Source organism: Zootoca vivipara, chromosome Z2 (genome assembly GCF_965207765.1).
Source record: "Zootoca vivipara chromosome Z2, rZooViv2.hap1.1, whole genome shotgun sequence".
In the NCBI taxonomy this organism is placed as follows: Eukaryota; Metazoa; Chordata; class Lepidosauria; order Squamata; family Lacertidae; genus Zootoca; species Zootoca vivipara.
The window spans coordinates 20,875,461-20,903,008 of record NC_142585.1 but is presented as its reverse complement, the minus strand read 5'-3'; the positions used below and the strand labels follow the sequence as shown (position 1 = coordinate 20,903,008).

General features: G+C 49.8%; 1 protein-coding gene across 1 annotated transcript in view; it reads right to left on the bottom strand.

Moving 5' to 3' along the window:
• Positions 1 to 26,832, bottom strand: part of POF1B (POF1B actin binding protein) — a 52,492-nt gene extending 25,660 nt beyond the window's left edge. Inside the window, exon 1 of the mRNA XM_035113851.3 lies at positions 26,140 to 26,832. Within this exon, the coding sequence (XP_034969742.3) occupies positions 26,140 to 26,760 (621 nt within the window). The 5' untranslated portion in view covers positions 26,761 to 26,832. The remainder of the gene's footprint in view (positions 1 to 26,139) is intronic.
• Between the last annotated feature and the right edge of the window lie 716 nt (positions 26,833 to 27,548).

Sequence of the window (27,548 nt, the reverse complement as noted above, 5' to 3'; positions counted from 1 at the left end):
AAAATTAAGTGGTATATAAATATATGAACTAAATAACAAAAGCATATTGATGGCACCATGTTGGGTACTCCTGGTTAGGGATTGAAGGTGCTGTCAATTTTGTTCCTCTGTTTCTCATTGTTCCACTATTAAACTCAGTTCTTCATCTTTCTACAGCAATTTGCATTTTTTTAAAAAAAAATCTCCTGAAAATTCATTAGCATTTTAGTGCAAACATCTTGTAATAAACAATTTTATGTGTAATTGGAGAATTTTTGCAAGCTTTTTTTGCTAATATAATGCATTTTGTCATGCTATTTTCGCTAATATATTTATTAAGCACACTTTCCCCTAAAATATCCCTTTTGTAAAAATTGCTTAGTTGGAAGAACTGCATCACAAAATTCGGGTATGTGCAGATTTCCAAGGATGGATATACTTCGGCTCTCATATTGTTTGGGAATGTGTGGATTTGACACATTCACCCTTACTTCTGTTAGACAGGATTGCTGTTTAAGGGCTGTTGTAAAAGGCTGTTGTAAAAAGAGCATTACCCTGCAATACATTTCTTGCCTATGTACAGAAATCAGTTTGCAAATTCAGTGATGAAAAGAAGTTGACACAACCAGAAAGTAGGAGCTGCATTCCTTATGCAAACTTGATAAACTTATTGAGGGCAGCTTTAAGGCCCCTCCAAGCTAGTATTTTATTGTGGGTATATTCTGCAACACACATGTTGACAATCCTGGATTTCAACTCTTGGAACCCCTTCCAACTCTGATTTTGTGTTCTTGATGCAATAATAGTGCAATAGTGGTGGATTCCCCCCCCCCCATTTTTATTTGTTCTGTGATGCTTCTCCATTGCTTGACGTTGGCTGGATCATGCCCCCCAAATTAAATTTGATATTCTTTATGCTGCCATGACTCATTCCAACCTTCAAACTATTGTTTAAAAGCAAGGATCTTGTTTGTTGCATATAGATTTTGCAAGAAGGCATGGTCTCTTATTAGATAACAGCCATTTCAAAGTAGGTCAACTGATCTCACGCGCAGAATTAGTGCATCTCTCTCAAGCACACACCACACACACACACACATACACACACACACACACACACACAGTGAGAAGAGCCTGGAGCAACTTTTCAAGCTGCCTCCTATAACAGATGAGTCAGAACAATAATTCGCTGCAGAAAAGGATCTTAACTAAATGCCAATTATTATAAATTAGAAAATCTCAAAAGTAGGAGTGTTGCTGACTTGCCACAGAGGTACAAAGATGCCTCCCCCTCCCCCCCTCTCTCTCTGCTTCCCACAGTTCTTCCAGTTATGATGATAAAAGTTTGCATTAAGTGAAGTAACCTAAAGTTGGGTACAGGAACTTTGTTGACAATGCTGGTCAAGGAAGCCACCATGCTCAATGGTAGCACACAAGCTTGTAGTGCAGGGGGGTCAAAGGTTCAGTCCTTGGCTTCTCCCGTTCAAAGGACCAAGTCACAGGAGATGTGAAAGACCTCTGCTCAGGACCGTTGATCTACAGAGTTCCAAGCCAGGGTTCTCTCCCATCCCCACCTGGAGACCCCCGGGAATGAACCCGTAAACTCCTGCCTGCAAAGTAGATACTCCACGACTAAGTTATGCCCCTTCACCTTTTCCCATCTCTCTATTCATTGCCCAGTATCTAAAACCTAAATTATCAGGACAGAGGCCTGTCTTTTGCTTAAGACTCTTCCAAGAAACACTATGTTGTTTAAATGATATACAGGTAACTTGCACCTTGTGCAGGCGTTACTTTCCAGGGATGACGCCTATATCCTAAAGTGTGTATACTCAAACCACCCCTTTTGAACCACCCCAGTGTGAGCAATTTTAATGCAAGACAGAGAGCTTTGCCTTCTCGGCTCTTGGAGGTTCTAGTGTGAGATCTTGCGGGACCATCTAAGATCTCATGAGAGCCTCCCAGAGCCTGGTAAGCAAACTACGTAAAGTTGAAATTGCACATGTTAAACATGTGTAAGCTGCAGGTTATCTGTAATTGCAATTGCTTTAACCGTTATAAATTACAAGATATATGTTCCAGTGGTTACATATCGGGGACAGACAGGTGGCAACAAAGAATGGACCAAAACCTGACTTTGACCAGCTGCCTTCCACTTCTACCAATGCTCCTTAAGGGGCTTCAGAAGGGGTGGGGACCTGTGCCCCCCCCCCGAGGCTGCTAAATTCCAGCGGCCACCAGCCCCAACCATGAGGGTCAGTGGTCTGAGAAGATGCAGTCCACCCCTCCAGATGTTGTTTGACTGCAACTCCCAACTGCCCCAGTTGGGATAGTCAGTGGCCAGGGATGATTGGTGTTGGTAGTGCATCAACATCTGGAGGTCTACAGGTTTCCCACCACTGGACTCGAAGAACCAGTCCGGCCACCTCCTCCTTATAACTGACTTCATTTTCTGTGTTTTACTTTTCCGGGTATATTTTGCAACATGGCTCTAGCACAGGCACCCCCAGACTTCGGCCCTCCAGATATTTTGGACTACAATTCCCATCTTCCCCAACCACTAGTCCTCTTAGCTAGGGATCATGGGAGTTGTAGGCCAAAACATCTGGAGGTTTAGGGATGCCTGCTCTAGCACAACCATAGTGCATTAGTGATAATTTTGTACTGGACTGTCCACACATCATTCTGCTTTATTAGTTGTTCTATGATGGTCCCCCAACATTATTGCATCTAGAGCAGGACCCTTGCACTATGGCACAACAACAGCCCGGGACAAAATGACAACAACCCTCATTTGTGGTATTAAAAGGTACAGGGTTCTGGGAGCAATTCACAGGACATACACTGGTGTGAAACAACACAGTATATCCACCCCGAAATGTCTGCAGGTGCAAAGAGTCTTGAAAGCAGGAGTGCCCATAACTGCCTTGATACCATCACAAGCACAAAACATCATGAGGACACACAAAAAAGGACATCTGGAGGGGCTAAAAGATTAAAGGGAAGCACGACCCAGTTCTCCTGTCCACAGCTCTAAACTGCCCGACTGTCCAAATTAGGTGTCAGTCATCATATTATATTCAAACTGTGGCCGATTCTCCAAAAGAATCCTGGGAACTGTAGTTTAAGGATGCTGAGGATCATAGCTCTGTTAGGGGCAAACTACAGTTCCCAAATTCTTTTGGGGTAGCCATGTCCTTTAAATGTATGGTGTGTACACAGCTAATAATAATAATAATAAACATTTCATTCATATTCTCAAAGCAAACAGTTTTCAGCAGATCCTCATAAACTTGCCCAGACAGCACCCTGTAGCCTCAGGGGCCTGGGAAATAAAGAAGTCATACTTTTAAGCTTCTCAGCTTAAGCGGAGTAAGCTGCAAAAATTATTGAACCCGTCTCGTATCGGCCCACAAGCTCATATTGGTTGCGGGGAATGAAAGAAGATATTAAAGTTGAATCAAAGTCTAATCTTCAGAGATTTATAATGATGGGTTTCCAAATCCTGTAGAGAATAAGATACTTAAGAAGCCCTGCGGGGTGTTTCTCTGAACTAGGAAGATGCTTGCCAGTTTTCCAAAGTAAGGAAGGCTTCAATTTTGCCAAACCTGATTCCAGTCAGCTAAGAGCTATTTCTCAGGAGGGACTGAGTCCCACATATGATTGTACCAGAAAATGTCTAATGGCCATCAGAATTTTGCAAACGAAATTTATGAAAAGGTTAGATCACTTAAGGCCAAACTAGATGAGAAGGGAAGTCTTATCTGTTTACTCAGTGTAGATTTCCCTAGCCTTACCACAAAGGCTGGGAACGAAACTTGACCCGCCAGGGAGACCAAGTTGACCCACAAGTCTGTTTTCTCCCAACCATAGCCACCTGCCCATTAGGGCTGTGCTATAAATCGATATATTGTCTGATACTGTATTGAGTTTTAGATCAAATCGTGATAACCATTAAAAAAAAAAGACCTTGCAATTTATCATACTGTATTCGCCCGAATATAAACTGCACCCGCAAATAAATTCATGGGGGGGGGGGAGAGAATACCCAAATATAAGCCACTCCCTTAAAATTCCGCAGGCACTCACACCGTAAATGGCAAATGTTCCATTTTACCGTATGTCTGTTTCAGCAGTGATATCATAAAAGCCCATTTTTGTAAGGTCGCGAATTGAAGCCACACTTTAACTTTTCATGGTGGGAATCTTTTTTTGGGGGGGAGTGCGGCTTATATTCAAGCCAATATGATATACTGTGTCTGTGGTATTAAAAAATCACAATACAGTGGTGCCTCACAAGACAAATTTAATTCGTCCCGTGAGCTGCTTCGTATAGCGAAATTTTCGTTTTGCGAAGCAGCTCCCATAGGAACGCATTGCAGTGCGGTTTCCCATAGGGTGCCTCGCAAGACGAATAAAAATTCATCTTGCGAAGCGCGGCCTAGGAAACTTCGTCTTGCGAGTCTCCATTGAAATTGCAAAACGCATTCGTCTTGAGAAAAATTCGTCTTGTGAGGCATTCGTCTAGCAAGGTACCACTGTACTTGAAAAACCAGGAAGCCGGTGCTTCTTCCTGTGTGTGTAGCACTTGCTCGTAATTCCACCTCAGTCAGTTCTTCCCTGCCTCCTGCAGCAACATGAAACACCTACAAATCACTACAGCAGGCTGACTAAAATATTGCCCAGCAGATATCGCCAAACAGAGCTTTGGGAACCGGTTAGCAGTCATTGTCAGGCAACCTTCCCTCTGCCTCCTGCAGGAGAAGCAAATCAGTACAAATTGCAACAGAACCTTTGATATCTATGCTACTAATTACTTCCAAAAAAATTAATTTTAAAGAAAATGTGCTATTATTGGTGCATTACTACTATAAAAGAACAGTTGTAACAATATGTTAAGTAAAAATTATCGGTTTTAGAGTTAGACAGATAAGTAGCAGTTGCCAGGACATCCACCTCTACATAGCTCCAGCCTTATTTCAGATATCGTGATATATTGGAATATTGCAATGTTTAACTGGTGATATTATTGTGATGTTGAAAACCATATATTGCCCAGCCCTGCCACCCATCAGCTGCCATTACTTATGATGTCACCTAATGGGAAGGAGGGAGAGGTTAAATCCTGCGTTGACTGTGTGTGCCTGTTCCCAGGGCAGCCAAACTGAGCAGTTCTGCAGGATTCCCAGCAGACCCATTCCTGGGTGATTAAAGGAGCAGTTTGCATCTCACCCCCCTGCTAAAATGAAGGGGAATAAATTTCTTTTTACGGTAGTAGCACCGTGCACCACTCAGATTTGGCCCAGAAGCCCAATCCCCATAAGGATCTGGCCCATGGAACCAAAAGGATGCCCTGCCCCTGCCCTGCCAGTGGTGTAGTGTGTGTGGGGGGGGCACATAGCCAGTTGCCCCGGGTGCAAAATGGTTAGGGGGGAACAGAATTTCAGCACCCAGTACTGCCTCAGTACAGCTTCTGTCACTGGACTCCATTGAAAATGGCTCCTCCAAACGAACCAGGAAGCGACCTGTCCAGACAATCTCTACAGCCACTGAAGTAAGCCCCTGGAGTGTGAGGGAATCAAGACTCTGCTAGTGTGGTGACTAGCAGATTTGGTAAGGTGGGTGGGGCTGGCAGAAAGCAGCCCATCTGTTCTGTTTAACAGGTTCACCTAACAGGTAAGAGATCACAACCGAGCAGGCAGAGGCAGCGTGTCTCTCACAAGATGATTCCATCAGGCTCAGCTGTTCCATCCAAGCACTGCAACACTCTAAAAGAATGCAAAATAAAAAAATTCCTTCAGTAGCACCTTAAAGACCAACTAAGTTTTTATTTTGGTATGGGCTTTCGTGTGCATGCACACTTCTTCAGATACTTTCTTCAGAGCACATGAAAGCTCATACCAAAATAAAAACCCTCACAAAGACCTCCTCCTCCACCTCCACCACCACCACCAGCTAACCCTCACACATATTCAGAGCAGAGTCTGAACGGCACAATTTGAAGGAATGGAGGTGTGGTCACGAAGCATGTTGGTGGGGCTAGCCCATGTGGCTGGGATCATCTCTTTTGTATTAATGGGAGCCTAGGTCTGAGGGGTAGATCAACAACATGGCAGGTTCAAAAAACCAAGGCAGAACCAAGGACGCAGCATGCACACTGAAATATACTCGGAGTCGAGAGTGAATTTCATGCTCTTTATTCAGCTCATATTCATCAAGAAGAAGAGAAGACGAATGGCTCTTTTCCCAAAACCATCTGCTTATATACATTATTTACACAATGGGCCTTGCGTGATTGGCTACTTCAGGGCTACACCTGTGGGCCAATTATATTGTGGATTGACTTCTGCCTGCAGCCTGATTGGCTGCTCCTACAGGCCAATCAGGTAGCAGATACACTTCTGCCAGCCGCCTGATTGGCTGCTCCAGCAGGCCAATCAGGTTGCGGATTCACTTCCACCTGGAGTTGGATTGGGTAGCTCCCGCTGATTCTGAATCCTATTGTTCTAGGATTCAGCTCAGTACATAACACCCCTCCCCTCTAAGTTCCAGTCCTGCCCGGGAAGTTGCATTCGTAGTCACCAAGGTCTGCTGGCCGCCTCCGTGTGCGTTGTGGCCTGGGGTGTTCCTTGGTCAGGGGTTCTGGTTCTGGCTCGTGTTCCGAGGCTGCTGGCTGTGCCGGGGCTGTCTGGTCTGGCGCCACTGAACCACTAGGTTGTGACTCTGGTTCCGGTGTCCTTCCAGCCTCGGGGCGCCCCTCTGTGCCTACTGCTTCTGCTTCCCCTGCCCACCCCTCTCGCTCTACAGGCCTCACTGCCCTGCTGTCCCCTTGGGACCCCTCTGTCCCGCTCTCCTCCCGGGTTCCTCCTGGGAATCGTCGCCGTAGCTGGTCGCAGTGGCGGCGCCAACATTGCCCCCCTTCCGTTAGTACCTCGTACGACACGGGACCGGTCACCTTGGTGACTGTGGCGGGTACCCATGCTGGGCCTGCCCCAAAATTCTTTGCATACACTGGGTCCTGGGCCACAAATGTCCGGGGGTTCCTGCCTTTCCCCACCACTACCTCATCCTGAGCTCTGTCGGGGTGAAGTCGGTCCAGTCTAGTTGCAAGGCGCCGGCCCATGAGTAGTTCAGCTGGGCTCCGGCCCGTCGTTGTGCTTGGGGTGCTGTGCTGTGCTAGAAGAAATGCGGCAAGGCGGTATTCCCAGTCCCCTTGTGTCATGCGGCGGAGGCTGTCCTTGGTGGTCCGCACCATGCGCTCCGCTTGGCCATTGGTGGCAGGGTGGAATGGTGCTGAGCGGATGTGGCGGATGGCGTTCTGCACTGTGAAGGTCTGGAACTCCTCTGACGTGAATGCGGTTCCATTGTCTGAGACGAGGGTGTCAGGGAGCCCGTGGGTTGCAAACAGCTTACGTAGTACCCGGATGGCTGCCGCCGTAGAAGTGGACGGTACCAGTGCGACCTCCAGCCATTTGGTGTAGGAATCCACCACTATGAAGAATGTTTTTCCCTGGAAGGGGCCAGCGAAGTCCACGTGCAAGCGTGACCATGGATGTCGGGCGGACTCCCAGGGCTGGACTGGGGCCCTTGGGGGATCCGGGCGGGATTCTTGGCAGGTCTGGCAGTGTTGGACCCAGGCCTCTATCTCTCTGTCAATCCCCGGCCACCACACATAACTCCTGGCAAGGGCCTTCATCCTCACTACCCCTGGGTGTGTCTCGTGTAGGGCTGTGAGGACCCTTTTGCGGAGGGGCTGGGGAACAACAACCCTGCTTCCCCATAACAGGCACCCCTTGTGGGCCGACAGTTCATGTTTGCGGTTTGTGTAGCCAGCGAATTCTGGCCCGGGGCTGCTGCTGGGCCATCCTCGCCACACCCAGTCCAGGACCCGGGAGATGACCCTATCTTTTGTGGAATGGTGCGCAACTTCTTGTGCCTGAATGGGTCGGTCGGGAAGCAGCTCCAGGGTCATAACCTCTTGCGCAGGCGCTGGGTCGGGGCCTGTTTCTGGTAGTGGTAGCCTGCTGAGGGCGTCTGCGTGGCCCATCGCCTTCCCAGGGCGGTGGATTAGTGCATACTGGTAGCCGGCAAGGAAAATTGACCACCTGAGGACACGTGGAGACAACACTTGGGGGGTCTGCTTCTCGGGGGCAAACAGGCCAAGCAACGGCTTGTGGTCAGTCACTATGGTAAAGGGCCGCCCGTACAAGAAATCATTGAATTTTTTTACGCCCTTCACGATTGCCAGACCCTCCTTGTCAATCTGTGAGTAGTTTCGTTCGGCTGCAGCAAGCGTCTGGGAGAAGTATGCCACCGGCACCTCTCTTCCATCCGGGAGTTGGTGTCCCAGGACAGCGCCGATGCCATAGGGAGAGGCGTCGCATGCCAGCACCACTGGCAGCCTCTCGTCGAAGTGTGCCAAGACCGAGTTTGAGACGAGCAAGTCCTTGACTGCCTGGAATGCGGCCCTTTGTCGCTGGCCCCACACCCAAGGGGCCCTTTTATCTAGGAGTCTGTGTAGGGGCTCCGCTACCGCTGCCTTATGGGGAAGGAAGGCATGGTAAAAGTTCAATAGTCCCAAGAATGACTGAAGTTCGGGCTTGCTCTTGGGCGCTGGGGCCTCACAAATGGCCCGTACCTTGTCACCGGTTGGATGGACCCCTTCTGCATCCACCTTAAATCCCAGAAAGTCCACCTGCGGCACTCCCAGTAAACACTTTTCCCGCTTCACCTTGAGGCCCGCCGTCTGGAAACGGTGCAGGACGGAGCGGAGGCGGTCCTCAAATTCCTCTGGTGTGGGCCCGGCGATCAGTACATCATCGAAGAAGGGGGTGACGCCAGGAATCCCTTTAAGGAGAGAGTCCATTAGATTCTGGAATATGCCTGGTGCCCGCTAACGCCAAATTGCAGCCGCTTTACTCTGAATGCCCCTCTGTGCGTCACAATCGTCTGAGCCTCTGCTGTGGCTTCGTCCACAGGCAACTGTTGATACGCTTGGGCCAAGTCCAGTTTGCCAAAGATTTTTGACCCAGCCAGGGTGGCGAGGACATGGCTGACCACTGGCACTGGGTATGCATGGGCCGTGAGAGCCTTGTTTATGGTGCATTTGTAGTCTGCACAGATGCGGACCGAACCGTTAGGCTTGACGGGTGTGACAATTGGAGTTTCCCAGGGGGCGTTGGGCACCGGCTCCAGCACTCCTTGCTCCACGAGCCGGTCCAATTCCTCGTCTATGCGGGGTTTCAGGGCGAACGGGACCCGGCGGGCCTTGTGCCTGATGGGTCGTACAGCGGGGTCTAGCTGTAGGGCAATGGGGGGTCCTGTATATCGTCCCAATGCCCCATCGAAAACCCCTGGAAACTCTTTGCATATGGCGTCCACGTCCACTTGTAAGCTAGTGCGGTTCACCCCGGTAACGGCTAGCCCCAGAGGTCCAAACCATGCCAGTCCCAGTAAGCTAACGTAGGGGCCCTTAACTACCAGCAAGTCCAATTGTTGCTTTCGCCCTCGATATTGCACCCTGAAGGTCCCCACCCCCATTGTAGGGACCTTACGTTTCTGGAAGTCCCGGAGGGTGAATGGGGCCGGCCTTAGTTTGGGACCCCCATTAGGGCACAGTTCCCTTAATGTTCGGGCCGAGATTATGGATAGAGTTGAACCCGTGTCCAGCTCCATGCGGCATGGGGCTCCCTCTATCTGTACCTCTATATAAATTTTCTCTGTGCTGGGATGGGGCAACTGGAATACCTGGTAGTCCGTGATCTCCGTCGAGTTGCCTTGGTGCATGGTGCCGTGTGACCTGGGGCTCCTGGGTCGGTCATCTGATGCTTGTCGACGGGTGAGTCGAGCCCGACACACCCGGGCGATGTGTCCCAATTTTCTGCACTGCCTGCACTCTGCGTTGCGGAAACGACAGGTCCTCCTCTCGTGGTTCTCCCCGCAGCTTGCACAGTTCCCTCCTTCTCGTCGAGGCTGCTGTGGTGTGTGTGCTGCTTGAGTGCGCCGCTGTACTCGGTGTACTTCCTCCCTGTCAGATTCGGATTCGTCGGTGAGGTCTTCGTGGTAGACCCTCGGTTGGGATGGCGGGGCCGGTCGTGCCTCTTGCGTTGACCTCTCGGCGGCTTCGGTTGCCAGGGCTTCCTCCAGAGCAATCTGGAACGTGAGGTCTTTTTTGGCGTAGAGGCGTCGTTGCAACATCTCGTCCCTCAGGCCACCGACGAGGCGGTCACGAAGCATGTTCTCCAACTCTGAGAAGTTGCATAACCGGGCGGCTTGGCGGAGGGAGGTCACAAACCCAGTTATGGTTTCCCCCGGGGCTTGCCGCTTTGCGTAGAAGGCATTTCGGCAAGCTACCACCGAGGGCTGTGGTGAAAAGTGCTCCTTCAGCCGTTCCATTATTGTTTGGTAAGAGACGGTAGCGACATCTCTAGGTGCAAGGAGAGCCCGGGCGATTTCAAACGTCTCCTCTCCACAGACGCTGAAGAATGTCGCCCTCTTCATGGCATCGTTGGTGACTTCTTTCGCTTGCAGGAGGAAGTTGAAACGGGCGGCGTACCCTTCCCAGTCTCCTGATGCTGGTTTGAATGGCAAGAAGCTGCTGTCGGTTGCCATTCTGGGTTCCTTGGGTCCTGGAGCTGAAACCTGGATGCACGGTGCGATGCAGCGGTGCAGCAGGTGGCGGTGCTGCGGTGCAGTGCGTGGTGGCGGTCAGCTCAGCAGGATCCCATCCTCGTCGCCAGTGAAATATACTCGGAGTCGAGAGTGAATTTCATGCTCTTTATTCAGCTCATATTCATCAAGAAGAAGAGAAGACGAATGGCTCTTTTCCCAAAACCATCTGCTTATATACATTATTTACACAATGGGCCTTGCGTGATTGGCTACTTCAGGGCTACACCTGTGGGCCAATTATATTGTGGATTGACTTCTGCCTGCAGCCTGATTGGCTGCTCCTACAGGCCAATCAGGTAGCAGATACACTTCTGCCAGCCGCCTGATTGGCTGCTCCAGCAGGCCAATCAGGTTGCGGATTCACTTCCACCTGGAGTTGGATTGGGTAGCTCCCGCTGATTCTGAATCCTATTGTTCTAGGATTCAGCTCAGTACATAACACACACCCAAGAGCAGGCCTACCCATGTAAAACTAACAATGCTACCCAAACTCAAAAATGGTTCAAAGGTCAAATCTAATAGGTTTAAAATGAGCAGGTTTGTACAAAGCATGGGTCTCTGGGTCTCTCTCTCTCTCTCTCTCTCTCTCTCTCTCTCTCTCTCTCTCTCTTATGCAAAAAAAAATATTACATCTCCTGGGGAGATGGCAAACATTCAGCTGAGTATATACTGTGGGTTTTGGCAAATAATGAGACAATTATGTTTTCCAAGGGGCAAGTTTGCCCATTCCTATGTAAAACATACAAATCCCCTGGAACTGCATCACTTCAGGACGCAAGGTAGGAGCAGGGTTATATTATTAAATCCGTGGTAGACAACCTGGCACCCTCCACATGACATCAAATTACAACTCCCATCAGCCCCAGCCAGCATATTGCTGGTCTGGGATGATGAGAACCATAGTCCATTAACATCTGGAGGGCTCCATGTTGGCCATCCCAGGGCCAGCCCACTCATGAGGCAAGGTGAGGTGACCACAGAGGCAGCAGAACCCAATGCAGATCTTTATTCCCCTTTTGTTCCTGATGGAGGTCTTCACCCATCTTTTCTTCTCTGGCAGGGAGGGCAGCACCGTTTTGTGGTACTCCTCATGTGCCAAAATGTATTTGGCCAGTCCTGGTCATCCTTGTACTAAATGTTCCCTCACATGGAAAACAAAACAAAACCCTGTCTTTGAAAAACTAGTCTTTCCTTACTCTTCCTAGCATTATAATTTTATTGGCTCCAAGCGTCTGAGCATCTGATCCCCGACTTGTTTTCGAAACTGACATAATCCAAAGATAGTTGTACACTGACTGCCTTCAAAACGGTAAAGAAAGTAGCAGTCTGACAACGTAGAACGGACACTCCAACCAATCACCTCACTTCCCTGCTCTTAAGAGAGATTTTTCCGGCACTACTAGTCGGACAACATATCTGAGCTTTGAGACTCACATTCCACTCCTTTCATTTCAGTTTTGACCTGGCTGAATAACGTGGCCAACACATGGAGCAGAATTGGTGCTGATCCCTCTTCACCTGCAACCACCTCAAGCCATTCCTTCCCAACCTTTTCCACCTGAGCAGACCAGGCACACTTTGTGGAAACTCAGGAGCCAGTTAATGCTGATGGCATTCAGTTCCTCCCCAGGTGACAGGTAACATTCTGTGAGTTACCTATCAAATAAACCATCTTTTCTGGCAATAGCATGCAATATGCCTTCAAATGGGGATTGATAGAAAGTGATGTCCAAACAGGCTGCCAAACAGGGATGGCAGCTAAGGCAGGCATGGGAGACAAATTTTCTTCTGAGTCATCTTTCCAGGATCACATACCAATTGTGGGCAGGGCCAGGGGCACTATTACTAGCGTGGTCTAAAGAAGACAGACAGACAGACAGGACAGCTTAGTCAGTAAAGCATGAGACTCTTAATCTCAGAGTTGTCGGTTTGAGCCCCATGTTGGGCAAAACATTCCTGCATTGCAAGGGGTTGGGCTAGATGAGCCACATGGCAACTTCCAACTCTTTGATTCTATGAGATATAGGCCTGGTTGTTGGGTTGGCATCTTTTTTGCTGCCACCCCCCCCCCCTTTATCTCTCTTTCTTGCATACTTCTGTGCCTCTGCAAACACTTGAGAAAGTTTCCTGGGTTTCTTTATCCTTGCCATGCAAACATTATAAGACCCAGGAGCTCAGACAGAAAAGGTCAGCCCATCCTACATTTAAGAACTGCAGCCATCAGCACTGAACTTCTGCGCAACCTTCAAAGGGCCATATACTTGTGAATGGGCTGGGCTTTGGAGTTCTGGTAGATGAGAAGCACACACTTCACTCATCACACAGAGATTAAGGGCAAAAGCGGGTAGAGCGATAAGTGTTAGTTCTGGCTTTGTGGCACAAGAATAGTGTCTATATGCAATGTATCAGGGCCGGCCCTACCATTAGATGGAGTGAGATGGTTGCCTCAGGCAGCTGATTTCTGGGGCTCGTGAAAAGGCAGCAGATTGTTAGTTCTTTAAATTGTTGTTGTACTTTTTACTCCCCAAGAGGAGGACTTGTGGGTTTTCCACCTCAGCCATGAAAATGATTTGGCTGGCCTTCGGCACTACACACCTTGAATTGGGGAGATGGTTGGTGCCATTTGCTTCTCTGCTCTAGGCAGCAAAATGTTTTGGGTTGGTCCTGAGGTGTCACAAGTGCAGCTGCAATGATATTCTATTATTGTTACTAACATAGGAAACTGCCTTATAATGCGCATTAGGAGCAATAATAAGATTAATTAGGAAGACAGAAGCTGCCCAATACTGAGTCAGACTATTGGTCCATTGAGCTCAATCCGGTCTACACGGACTGGCAGCAGCTCTCCAGAGTTTTAGGCAGCCCTACCTGAAGATGCTGAGGGGCTTGGGTGGCGCTGCAATCTAAACCACTGAGCCTAGGCCTTGCCGATCAGAAGGTCAGCAGTTTGAATCCCTGCGACGGAGTGAGCTCCCGTTGCTCGGTCCCAGCTCCTGCCAACCGAGAAGTTTGAAAGCACGCCAAAGCGCAAGTAGATAAATAGGTAACGCTCCAGCAGGAAGGTAAACGGCGTTTCCATGCGCAGGTCTGGTTTTGCCAGAAGCGGCTTAGTCATGCTGGCCACACATGACCCAGAAAAACTGTCTGCAGACAAACGTCAGTGTCCTCAGCCAGTAAAGCGAGATGAGCGCCACAACCCTAGTCACAAATGGACTTAACTGTCAGGGGTCCTTTACCTTTTTACCTAAAGATGCTAGGGATTGAAGCTAGAGCCTTCTACATGCAAAGCAGCTGTTCTAGCACTGAGCTACAGCCCTCTCCCCAAGTAATAATATTTTGCATACTATCAATAAGGAAAACTGACAAAACAGGAAAGACACTCATAAATGAAGGCTGTGATTCTAAGCACACATATTAGGAAGGAAACCTCAATGAATACATTGGGACTTACTTCTTGATTGTGCTGTAAGTTCCTTATGACAGTAGGGAAACATCTACAAGATATGACTAGGTCTGATATATAAACCATGGTTTGTGCTAAAAGAGTTTTGATATATTGAGTCTATAGCACTGACAAGATTTCTGTTCAAATGCTCTCTTTCAGATAAGCAGAAACTAGATCCAGAATGACCTTTACTACTTCTGTAATGAGAGAGCATTCATCTTCAGTTTTTAGAATGTCAAAAAATGTTCAACTCTGGCATTTTAAGCTCCAGTGACAAAGGCCAACCAGAAATATTGATTTTCTATAAATTTCTCTCTCCCTCCCTCCCTCCCTCCCTCCCTCTCTCTTCTCTCTCTCTCATGATGGGCGCAGAGATCAGAATGCGACAAAAGGGTTGGGGGAGCAGAAAGTTTCAAATTCATAGAATTTTTAGACATCTGGGTGACCAGGTGAGGATTTTTCCAGACACAACAGAAGAGCATAAAGAAAGAACTCTCCAAGACAACACTTCATTTTAAGGGTGCAGGAAAACTAAACTTATTTTAGTAGCCATAGAAACACACCTGCTGCATTTTGTTTCAGACTTGTCTCCAAGACTGAGCTGGGGAAACAGGTTTTGTCTGTTTTTAGGAGCTCTCTGAGCACTGACTGGCCAGTACCTGTGATGCCACAAACCCATTCCTCCAGCCTAGAGCAAATAGTATATGTGTGTGTGCTTTAAAATTTGCCAAATGATCTTCAACAAAAAGGCAGACACCTAATGCATGGAGGGAAGTTTCAACAGTGACGATGATTAAATCAGCATTGAAGTTGGTGTCAACTTTGTCAATGGCAAAGATGGGGAAGGGTTAAAAGCTCCTTGTTTTCTGTACATTTTTGTACACAGCATAAATGAAGTAGTTCCAAGTGCCCTAGACTAGTTCCAGGTTAATGAGCCAGAGGCATAAACTGTACCTACCAGATTACCAGGTGCAATGCAGGCAAGCCAGATCCTATTTATCTGAATAGGATTAGTGTACTATGGAATGCCATTTTCATATGCCCCGTACATTAAACATTGTATGCAATGCTTAGAGCAGATCCATTAAAATTCATGGGCATGACCAGGTTCATTAATTTCAATAGTTCTACTTGGAGCAGAACTTAGTTGCAAACAACCCTATGTTACCGGTATGAACATCACCAAAGTGTGTATCTCTCTAGGGTTATCAGTGCTGGCGATGAAGGGCCTTCTGTTTGATAACTAGGATTAGATATTACCATTGCAATGCAGAAACATGCCACAGATTATAATATTAGCTCTGCCTGGGCCTCACAGATTATATAGCATGGGCCTTCTTTTCTTTTTAATTGATTTTTAATTTCAAGTAACAAAACATACCCACAGCTTATTAGTTGTATGCCATTTGATGTTAGGCATTGCTATACTTCTTTCTTGGCCTTCTAAAGGGTTTTATGAGGTAGCCAAGGCCTCTTGCTTGCATGAATAAAATTCAGTATTATTTTTTGCCAATTATTCACATGAGAGACAGGTATGCTTGTTGGCAGTGTTATTTTTCTAGGAAAAAAGAGGTGCCAGAACTCACCATGAACACCTCTCTTGTTCTCTTAGAATGGCACCGGCACCCACCTGAGAAGTCCCAGAACTGAGTTCCAGCGACTTCCGATTTGAAAAAAAAGCCCTGCTGTTGGTAAGACTTGGAATAAGTAAAGAAGGTGCAGAAATTGCATCGTTTTTGTTGTAGAAACTATGCCCAACCATGAGACTATTAGCTTTGACCAATTTTTGTTAAATATTTGTTAACAATTTTTGTTAAATATTTTAGCAAGTGAGAAAAGTTCAATTTCTCTAGTTAAGACAGATTATTCGGTACGTTCTTTCTCAGGTATTTAAAGTAAGTTTCAGGCCAGTTGTTTTGTGCCAATGCAGTTGTTGGTTTGGCAGGTTGTGTATCAATTCAGATTTAGTGAAGCTATCAGTGAACCCAAATAACTTTCTATATATAGCAAGTTGGTGTGTAATAGCAGGTAACAAGGTTTCAGGATCAGAAAGGAATAGTGCAACATCATCTGTGAACATACTGATAATATGGGTTTATCCAAATAATTCAAAAATATTTTGCATCATTTTCTGCTTTCAATGCCAAAGCTAAGGATTTCATGGTCAGGGCAAAAGGCAGGGGAGGCAGTCAGCCGCCTTGCTTCATGCCCAGGTCAATGGGAAATGTTGAAGAGCATTCCCCATTCATTAAAACTTGGACCACTAACCCATAGCTGCCAAGTCTCCTGTATTCCCCGGGAAACCCCCGTTTTTCCAGCAGTTTCCCGCTGGCAGCCCGGATTTTAAAAAAACCCGTAAATCCCCCGGATTCTTACCAGCCCAGGGAGGCTCCTTCTGCGCATGTCTGGAGTCTCTGGACATGCGCAGAAACGATTTCTGGCTCTGCAGCCATTTTGGAAATGGGCAGAGCATGCGTAGACGCGACTTCCAGTGCTGCTCTGCCCAGTTCCAAAATGGCCGCAGCGCGACTTCCAGTTCCACGCAGCTGCCGATCCTGGATTTTTCAATCTGGAAGTTGGCACCTATGCACTAACCCATAGTATAAATTACCGCATAAAGCATATCAACCCAGGATGCACTAACACAAAAGGAATGTAAAATTTCAAAGAGATATTGCCAGTCTAAACAATCAAATGCCTTGACTGTATCCAGCATCAGCAGAACAGTAGTGAAATATACTCGGAGTCAAGAGTGAATTTCATGCTCTTTATTCAGCTCATAGTCATCAAGGAGGAGAAGAGAAGACGAATGGCTCTTTTCCCAAAACCATCTGCTTATATACATTATTTACACAATGGGCCTTGCGTGATTGGCTACTTCAGGGCTACACCTGTGGGCCAATTATATTGTGGATTGACTTTTGCCTGCAGCCTGATTGGCTGCTCCTACAGGCCAATCAGGTAGCAGATTCACTTCTGCCAGCCGCCTGATTGGCTGCTCCAGCAGGCCAATCAGGTTGCGGATTCACTTCCACCTGGAGTTGGATTGGGTAGCTCCCGCTGATTCTGAATCCTATTGTTCTAGGATTCAGCTCAGTACATAACACCCCTCCCCTCTAAGTTCCAGTCCTGCCCGGGAAGTTGCATTCGTAGTCCCCAAGGTCTGCTGGCCGCCTCCGTGTGCGTTGTGGCCTGGGGTGTTCCTTGGTCAGGGGTTCTGGTTCTGGCTCGTGTTCCGAGGCTGCTGGCTGTGCCGGGGCTGTCTGGTCTGGCGCCACTGAACCACTAGGTTGTAGCTCTGGTTCCGGTGTCCTTCCAGCCTCGGGGCGCCCCTCTGTGCCTACTGCTTCTGCTTCCTCTGCCCACCCCTCTCGCTCTGCAGGCCTCACTGCCCTGCTGTCCCCTTGGGACCCCTCTGTCCCGCTCTCCTCCCGGGTTCCTCCTGGGAATCGTCGCCTATCTGGTCGCAGTGGCGGCGCCAACATTGCCCCCCTTCCGTTAGTACCTCGTACGACACGGGACCGGTCACCTTGGTGACTGTGGCGGGTACCCATGCTGGGCCTGCCCCAAAATTCTTTGCATACACTGGGTCCTGGGCCACAAATGTCCGGGGGTTCCTGCCTTTCCCCACCACTACCTCATCCTGAGCTCTGTCGGGGTGAAGTCGGTCCAGTCTAGTTGCAAGGCGCCGGCCCATTAGTAATTCAGCTGGGCTCCGGCCCGTCGTTGTGCTTGGGGTGCTGTGCTGTGCTAGAAGAAATGCGGCAAGGCGGTATTCCCAGTCCCCTTGTGTCATGCGGCGGAGGCTGTCCTTGGTGGTCCGCACCATGCGCTCCGCTTGGCCATTGGTGGCAGGGTGGAATGGTGCTGAGCGGATGTGGCGGATGGCGTTCTGCGCTGTGAAGGTCTGGAACTCCTCTGACGTGAATGCGGTTCCATTGTCCGAGACGAGGGTGTCAGGGAGCCCGTGGGTCGCAAACAGCTTACGTAGTACCCGGATGGCTGCCGCCGTAGAAGTGGATGGTACCAGTGCGACCTCCAGCCATTTGGTGTAGGAATCCACCACTATGAAGAATGTTTTTCCCTGGAAGGGGCCAGCGAAGTCCACGTGCAAGCGTGACCATGGATGTCGGGCGGACTCCCAGGGCTGGACTGGGGCCCTTGGGGGATCCGGGCGGGATTCTTGGCAGGTCTGGCAGTGTTGGACCCAGGCCTCTATCTCTCTGTCAATCCCTGGCCACCACACATAACTCCTGGCAAGGGCCTTCATCCTCACTACCCCTGGGTGTGTCTCGTGTAGGGCTGTGAGGACCCTTTTGCGGAGGGGCTGGGGAACAACAACCCTGCTTCCCCATAACAGGCACCCCTTGTGGGCCGACAGTTCATGTTTGCGGTTTGTGTAGCCAGCGAATTCTGGCCCGGGGCTGCTGCTGGGCCATCCTCGCCACACCCAGTCCAGGACCCGGGAGATGACCCTATCTTTTGTGGAATGGTGCGCAACTTCTTGTGCCTGAATGGGTCGGTCGGGAAGCAGCTCCAGGGTCATAACCTCTTGCGCAGGCGCTGGGTCGGGGCCTGTTTCTGGTAGTGGTAGCCTGCTGAGGGCGTCTGCGTGGCCCATCGCCTTCCCAGGGCGGTGGATTAGTGCATACTGGTAGCCGGCAAGGAAAATTGACCACCTGAGGACACGTGGAGACAACACTTGGGGGGTCTGCTTCTCAGGGGCAAACAGGCCAAGCAACGGCTTGTGGTCAGTCACTATGGTAAAGGGCCGCCCGTACAAGAAATCATGGAATTTTTTTACGCCCTTCACGATTGCCAGACCCTCCTTGTCAATCTGTGAGTAGTTTCGTTCGGCTGCAGCAAGCGTCTGGGAGAAGTATGCCACCGGCACCTCTCTTCCATCCGGGAGTTGGTGTCCCAGGACAGCGCCGATGCCATAGGGAGAGGCGTCGCATGCCAGCACCACTGGCAGCCTCTCGTCGAAGTGTGCTAAGACCGAGTTCGAGACGAGCAAGTCCTTGACTGCCTGGAATGCGGCCCTTTGTCGCTGGCCCCACACCCAAGGGGCCCTTTTATCTAGGAGTCTGTGTAGGGGCTCCGCTACCGCTGCCTTATGGGGAAGGAAGGCATGGTAAAAGTTCAATAGTCCCAAGAATGACTGAAGTTCGGGCTTGCTCTTGGGCGCTGGGGCCTCACAAATGGCCCGTACCTTGTCACCGGTTGGATGGACCCCTTCTGCGTCCACCTTAAATCCCAGAAAGTCCACCTGCGGCACTCCCAGTAAACACTTTTCCCGCTTCACCTTGAGGCCCGCCGTCTGGAAACGGTGCAGGACGGAGCGGAGGCGGTCCTCAAATTCCTCTGGTGTGGGCCCGGCGATCAGTACATCATCGAAGAAGGGGGTGACACCAGGAATCCCTTTAAGGAGAGAGTCCATTAGATTCTGGAATATGCCTGGTGCCACGCTAACGCCAAATTGCAGCCGCTTTACTCTGAATGCCCCTCTGTGCGTCACAATCGTCTGAGCCTCTGCTGTGGCTTCGTCCACAGGCAACTGTTGATACGCTTGGGCCAAGTCCAGTTTGCCAAAGATTTTTGACCCAGCCAGGGTGGCGAGGACATGGCTGACCACTGGCACTGGGTATGCATGGGCCGTGAGAGCCTTGTTTATGGTGCATTTGTAGTCTGCACAGATGCGGACCGAACCGTTAGGCTTGACGGGTGTGACAATTGGAGTTTCCCAGGGGGCGTTGGGCACCGGCTCCAGCACTCCTTGCTCCACGAGCCGGTCCAATTCCTCGTCTATGCGGGGTTTCAGGGCAAACGGGACCCGGCGGGCCTTGTGCCTGATGGTTCGTACAGCGGGGTCTAGCTGTAGGGCAATGGGGGGTCCTGTATATCGTCCCAATGCCCCATCGAAAACCCCTGGAAACTCTTTGCATATGGTGTCCACGTCCACTTGTAAGCTAGTGCGGTTCACCCCGGTAACGGCTAGCCCCAGAGGTCCAAACCATGCCAGTCCCAGTAAGCTAACGTAGGGGCCCTTAACTACCAGCAAGTCCAATTGTTGCTTTCGCCCTCGATATTGCACCCTGAAGGTCCCCACCCCCATAGTAGGGACCTTACGTTTCTGGAAGTCCCGGAGGGTGAATGGGGCCGGCCTTAGTTTGGGACCCCCATTAGGGCACAGTTCCCTTAATGTTCGGGCCGAGATTATGGATAGAGTTGAACCCGTGTCCAGCTCCATGCGGCATGGGGCTCCCTCTATCTGTACCTCTATATAAATTTTCTCTGTGCTGGGATGGGGCAACTGGAATACCTGGTAGTCCGTGATCTCCGTCGAGTTGCCTTGGTGCATGGTGCCGTGTGACCTGGGGCTCCTGGGTCGGTCATCTGATGCTTGTCGACGGGTGAGTCGAGCCCGACACACCCGGGCGATGTGTCCCAATTTTCTGCACTGCCTGCACTCTGCGTTGCGGAAACGACAGGTCCTCCTCTCGTGGTTCTCCCCGCAGCTTGCACAGTTCCCTCCTTCTCGTCGAGGCTGCTGTGGTGTGTGTGCTGCTTGAGTGCGCCGCTGTACTCGGTGTACTTCCTCCCTGTCAGATTCGGATTCGTCGGTGAGGTCTTCGTGGTAGACCCTCGGTTGGGATGGCGGGGCCGGTCGTGCCTCTTGCGTTGACCTCTCGGCGGCTTCGGTTGCCAGGGCTTCCTCCAGAGCAATCTGGAACGTGAGGTCTTTTTTGGCGTAGAGGCGTCGTTGCAACATCTCGTCCCTCAGGCCACCGACGAGGCGGTCACGAAGCATGTTCTCCAATTCTGAGAAGTTGCATAACCGGGCGGCTTGGCGGAGGGAGGTCACAAACCCAGTTATGGTTTCCCCCGGGGCTTGCCGTTTTGCGTAGAAGGCATTTCGGCAAGCTACCACCGAGGGCTGTGGTGAGAAGTGCTCCTTCAGCCGTTCCATTATTGTTTTGTAAGAGACGGTAGCGACATCTCTAGGTGCAAGGAGAGCCCGGGCGATTTCAAACGTCTCCTCTCCACAGACGCTGAAGAATGTCGCCCTCTTCATGGCATCGTTGGTGACTTCTTTCGCTTGCAGGAGGAAGTTGAAACGGGCGGCGTACCCTTCCCAGTCTCCTGATGCTGGTTTGAATGGCGAGAAGCTGCTGTCGGTTGCCATTCTGGGTTCCTTGGGTCCTGGAGCTGAAGCCTGGATGCACGGTGCGATGCAGCGGTGCAGCAGGTGGCGGTGCTGCGGTGCAGTGCGTGGTGGCGGTCAGCTCAGCAGGATCCCATCCTCGTCGCCAGTGAAATATACTCGGACTCAAGAGTGAATTTCATGCTCTTTATTCAGCTCATAGTCATCAAGGAGGAGAAGAGAAGACGAATGGCTCTTTTCCCAAAACCATCTGCTTATATACATTATTTACACAATGGGCCTTGCGTGATTGGCTACTTCAGGGCTACACCTGTGGGCCAATTATATTGTGGATTGACTTTTGCCTGCAGCCTGATTGGCTGCTCCTACAGGCCAATCAGGTAGCAGATTCACTTCTGCCAGCCGCCTGATTGGCTGCTCCAGCAGGCCAATCAGGTTGCGGATTCACTTCCACCTGGAGTTGGATTGGGTAGCTCCCGCTGATTCTGAATCCTATTGTTCTAGGATTCAGCTCAGTACATAACAAGTAGGTTACGGACTTCAGAAAATTGTATTGAGAACTCCTCTAATAGGAAGGCTATGGATCTTTAACTTATGTATCTGACTTGATCATGGTGGACATAGTTGGGTAAAATTTCTGAATGCCTACTGGCCAGTATGCCTGTAAATAATTTAGCATCCACATCTATCAATGAAATGGGTCTTTATGATTCAACTTGTTTGAGGTCTTTTGTGGTTTGGGTATAACTGTGATAACTGAGGTACGACTTCTTATATCTTTAAAGTTCAAGTACATTAAGAGCTATGAATGAAAACAAGCAAGAGCTGCAGCAAAATGTCAGACCCTCCACGTGTTCTTATTTTCCAGGGACACTCCTGGATTTACAGAAGCCGTCCCAGTTTCTGATTTGATCCCAGAATGTCCCACTTTTCCTTACAATGTCCCTATTTTCATCAGAGAAATGTTGGAGGGTATGAAATGTTACAGTGCAGACTGCACCTGTGTCAGACATTCCTTATTCCAGGATAATCCATCTCATTCTATCTCCCTTGCTTTTCATCCCCGCTTAGAGTCAGCAAGCCATCATTCTGCAGTCACTGCAAACAGTAGGGCTTTTCACTGAGCCTGCTGCTATTTCCTTTTTATTGTGCTTGAACGGTGTCAATTTGACTTCAGACAGACCCACAACCAGAGAATGATTTTTCTCTTAATATATACAGGATGATACACAAGCTGCATGTACGCCTAGTTGCTCAGCAAGCTGACTCCATCCTTCCAGAGTACTGGCCAAAAGGGGCAAAGACAACGGGATATAAATGTCAAATGTTAGGTTCTGAAATATCTACCATAGGTTTTGATTCATGCCCAGCTTGTACAGAGAGAGATTACAGATGGACAGGTTCAACATACCAAGATGTTAAGAAAGGCTGCAGACTAGCTCAGTAGCACAGTATCTGTCTAGCATGCAAAAAAAGACCCCAGGTTCCGTCCCCAGCAGCTCTGGGTAGATCAAGGGGGAAAACACTCTCCATGAAGGCCTGGAGAGTCACTGCCAATCAGTGCGGACGATATTGAGCTAAATGGTCCAAGGATCTGACTCAGAATAAGGCAGCTCCCTATGTCCCCATGAGATCCATATTTAGCACAAATGTCAACTCTACACATGCTTTCTTCTCTCAAGTCTGCTGTGCTCTGTGTAATTTTTTAATGACACAAGATTTCAGTGCAATAAGACGATTCAGCTGCCAAAAATTACCCGGGGGGGGGGGAGAGAGATGGGTGGACAATGTGAAGCAGGAGTGGAAAAGGATGGATTAGGCAGGAGCAAGAGAACTGCTGGTGAGGTAACTAAACAGTACCTTCCCCTGGCCTCTGGGAACAACTGAAGTCACATCCACACACTGAAAGCAGGTGCTTTACATGTATGGTGCAGATGTCACCAAAGTCTGTGGCTTTCCCCAGTCACCAGCTTCCATGATTTCCCTTTCTTTAGATGGAGTGGGCGGCCATCCGAAAGGCCAATTGTGGAGGAAGGGAAAACACGTGCATCCATCTTTGGGATGCATCCGACAAATCCACCGAACGCAGTTGCAGGGAGTTACCCTGCCTGACAGCCAGAGTTGACATGCCTCCTTCCTTGCAACATTGGCACAGCCCAAAAAGCTGATTTGGCACAACGCACCTACACAAGTGTTTTTTTTTTAATCATGTTTAGCATACAAAACATCATTTCCTTGGGAATTAGCAGAAACTAACTTTCCACAGTATACCGAGTACTGCCCCCTGATTTTAACTAATAGCCACAGCAGAGTTATCTGGCTTGCATGCCAAAGGTCCCAGCTTCAATCTCTGGCATCGCCTGGTAGGGCTGGGGAAAGCCCCCCCCCCCATCTAAAAACTTTGGAGAGCCACTGCCAGTCAGTTCACACATTACACTAAACCAAACCATGGTTTAGCATGAACAAGAGAGCATGCTGGCTCACAGGACGCCAATCGCAGCCACTTCGCTCCTCCCTGGCTGTTCTGCTACTGAGCTAAGACATGGCTGACTTGGCGTGATGTGAAAACCAGGCCAAGCAAGTAGAGTTGGCAACCTGTAACTTAGATGGACCAATGGCCTGACTCAATAAAAGGCAGGTTCCTTTGATCCTATGAACAGTAGCAATTCTGAAAAAGCAGATTCAGTTAAAATTGTTCAGATCAGTCAGAATCCAATTATCTTCATTGGTGGTTGCATTAAAAGGAAACTGTTGCGCCGGCAAAACCTTTAGATGTAGTTAGCAAATCACAAAGCCCTGCAGCTAACCCTGAATGGACTGTCCCCTGAGCAGTCTTTAAACATTGTGCTACTGTGCAAGTAATTGTAAATTTCATCATACTCTCCCAGTTCCGCCTTCTACATCTAGATGAAAATTGGCCCTGTTGTTTTTTATTGTTTTTTAGTATTGGAATATACTATAAACCAAAAAAGCTACCTTCAAAGATATAAGGATTGACTTCTTTCCGGTAACTATTTTGGATTCAGTGTTAAGGAACTAGTGTATCTTGAAGGTCTATAGCAGCCTTTCCCAACCTGGTGCCCTCCTGACGTTGATGGACTATAATTCCAATCACCCCCCCCCCCCGCCAGCAAGGCCAATGCCTTGCAGGGAGTAGATTGAGGAAAGCTGGCCTATCTTATGCTCATTTCTTTCATGCTGTTCTTACTGTCCTGCCTTTCCTTCTTAGTGAAAACACTACAGTATGTTGTTTTTATCATAGTCCAAAGTCCACTGACCATGGAGATAACACAACACATGCAGATTATCCATTTCACAGGAAAAGATATTTCAAGTTGTTCCAGAGAAACAAATGGAACTTCCTCTGTACCGAATATTATGTTCCCTAAAGTTATTTCCCAAAGGTGTGTCCAGACACAAATCCAGCAGGGGGTCATAGAACATGTTCAACTCCTTTTTGTGGGGGAAAGGACATAGCTCAGTGGTAGAGCATCTGATTTGCATGCATAAAATCCCCGGTTCAATCCCCGGCATCTCAAGGTACGGCTGGGAGAGACCAATGTTTGAAACCCAAGAGAGCCAGGGATTGTGGGAGCTGGAGTATAACAAATGGTTTTGATTCCCCATCACCTATGAAGTTCACCAGGTGACAATGGACCATTTGCTGTCCCTTAGCCTAACCTAATCTACCTCACAGGGTTGTTGGGAGAAATCAAATGAGCAAAATGAAGAACCATGCATGCCATCTTGAGCTCCTTGGAGGAAAAGTAGGATATAAATGTTTCTATAATAATAACAATTCCCATTGTCAACAGCTTACTATATCTTGTTGGCACATCAACATAAACAGACATTAACTTCCCTACTTCTTCCAGGGTTTCTTCCAAGTCTATGGGTCTATGAAATGATACCTCCCTGGGAATAAGGTCCCATGGAACTCAATGGTCCTTAAATTCAAAGAAGACACAAGGACAATTTCCAACATGCAAAGCACCACAGACCAAGGCCTGTTCTGTAGAATTCGACAGGGAGCAAAAATTTTCTTTGCTGTTGAACATTGTGCCCCCTAAAGTTAGGTAAAGGTAAAGGGACCCCTGACCATTAGGTCCAGTCGTGACCGACTCTGGGGTTGCGGTGCTCATCTCGCATTATTGGCCAAGGGAGCCTGCGTACAGCTTCCAGGTCATGTGGCCAGCATGACAAAGCCGCTTCTGGCGAACCAGAGCAGCACATGGAAACGCCGTTTACCTTCCCGCTGTAGCGGTACCTATTATCTACTTGCACTTTGACGTGCTTTCAAACTGCTAGGTTGGCAGAAGCTGGGACCAAGCAATGGGAGCTCACCCCGTCATGGGGATTCAAACCGCCGACCTTCTGATCGGCAAGCCCTAGGCTCAGTGGTTTAACCCACCCGCGTCCTTTAGTTAGCAAGCGATTAATCTTGGGAAGCAGGGTGAGCCTCATTGGTTAACACAGCTGTGTTCTAATCAGTAACCTCCCCCACCCCCACAAGGGGTGCCAACTTGAATGGCAATGACCATCAACTTGGGGGGCAGCCCCCTCAAATATTTTACGGGGGGGCGATGAACCTCGGCCCCCAAGGAGTTAGCTCCTATGCCCCCCAGTAAAAAGACCAATTGATAAAATGATGCTGGACAAGGAAACTGATAAGAGAGGGAAATGAAAGCAACTTCCCTTTTAGCCACGTTTGTCTTTACCTCGGAGGGGAGTGCATTTGCTAAGCGTAACGCGTGAAAAATGAACCACGGAGGAAGTGGGGTTGGGGACCAAAATAGTAAAGTCGGAAACCAAGCCCCAGATAACCCTCCAAGTGACGCCAGCGCCCTTCGACGGAGCGGGAAGAAAAACCATCATTTACCTGCAGCGGGGGGTCGCTGCTCCAGATGACGTGCTGGCACCCCGGAGTGGTCTCAAAGGGGGAGGGCGCACGAGGCAAACAGTTGGGCGGGTCCAGAAGCTGCACACGTTTCCCACCGGGGCTGCTGTAAGTCCGGACGCGTTCGTAGACCACGCTGCCTCCGCTGTGGCAGCCGTCCTGGGGGCAGGGCACCGGGTCTGGGCACTGCAGGGGCATCGGCAGCGGCGCGGGGCGGTTCTGCCGCGCGCGGGGCAGCGTGGCTGGGAGAGGAACCGGGCACGTCTGCTGGGGCAGCGGCCGGGACACAGTCGGCGGGCCGCAAGGCTCGTAACAGGGCCTGGTGGTCACTACCGGCGGCTGGGCCGGGCACGTCTGCGGGGGCAGCGGCCGGGACACAGTCGGCGGGCCGCACGGCTCGTAACAGGGCCTGGCGGTCACTACCGGCGGCTGCGGGGGCAGCGGCTCGAAGCAAGGGCGGGAAGGGGCCGGCGGTGGCGGCACATAGCAGGGGGCCGGCGCGGGCGGCACGTAGCAAGGAGCCGGCGGGGTGTAGCAGGGCTGCAGCGGCCGCATGCACGGCGGCAGCGTCGTCGCCTGGGTTTGTTGCTGGATGCCGTACATGGTTGGCTCTGGCTGGAGGACCGTCGAGGGAAGCTGACGGGCTGGCACTGGCCGGGCAGGTGCGCCGGGCGTGGGGTTAGCAGGATGGGCCGCCCTTGCCGCTGGGGACACGCCTGCCGCGCCGTCGCGGCTCAGCTCACCTGAGTCCGCTCCGCCCCGGGCACAGGGCCAGACCGCCAGGAGGGAAACGGGCAGGGAGCCAGGATCCCAGGTGCCAAAGCAAGCACCCGCCCGGGCAACGCTCTTGTTGCCTCCTTTGCCAGGCGAGAGGGGACTTTGGCCCTGTTGCAGGCAGCTGGAAGCGCGGCTACGAAAGCCGACAGTCGTTTCCACCCCGCCTCTTCCCACCCGTTTCTTCCCTTTGCTTTAATACTGTTTTATTTAGAGTTACCGTGGTTTCTTACAAATCAATAAATTAATTCTTTCGTTCGTTCTCTTTTGACAAAGAATCCGTTCTTTTTTAATAATAATAATAATAAACACTTTCATCCCTTTTACGCGCCCACTCACTTGGCAAAAATCCGCCCTGTGAATAGCAGGGCGCCACCTTTTTCCTCCAGGCGAAGGTCAACGGTGCAGCTGTCCAGCACTCGCCACTATCATTTGGGCCGCTCCTCTTCCCCAGTCTAGGTGGGTGGGAGGGTGCCGCTTCATTTGAAAAGCAAGCAAAAAGGCTTCTGGTGCAAACTTATAAGCAATTTTATGCATCGTGTGTAATACTCTTCTTCCCGTATAAGAACTGCTTAAGTTTAGCTGTCGGTTGAGTTCATTTGGGATTAGTTCCAAGC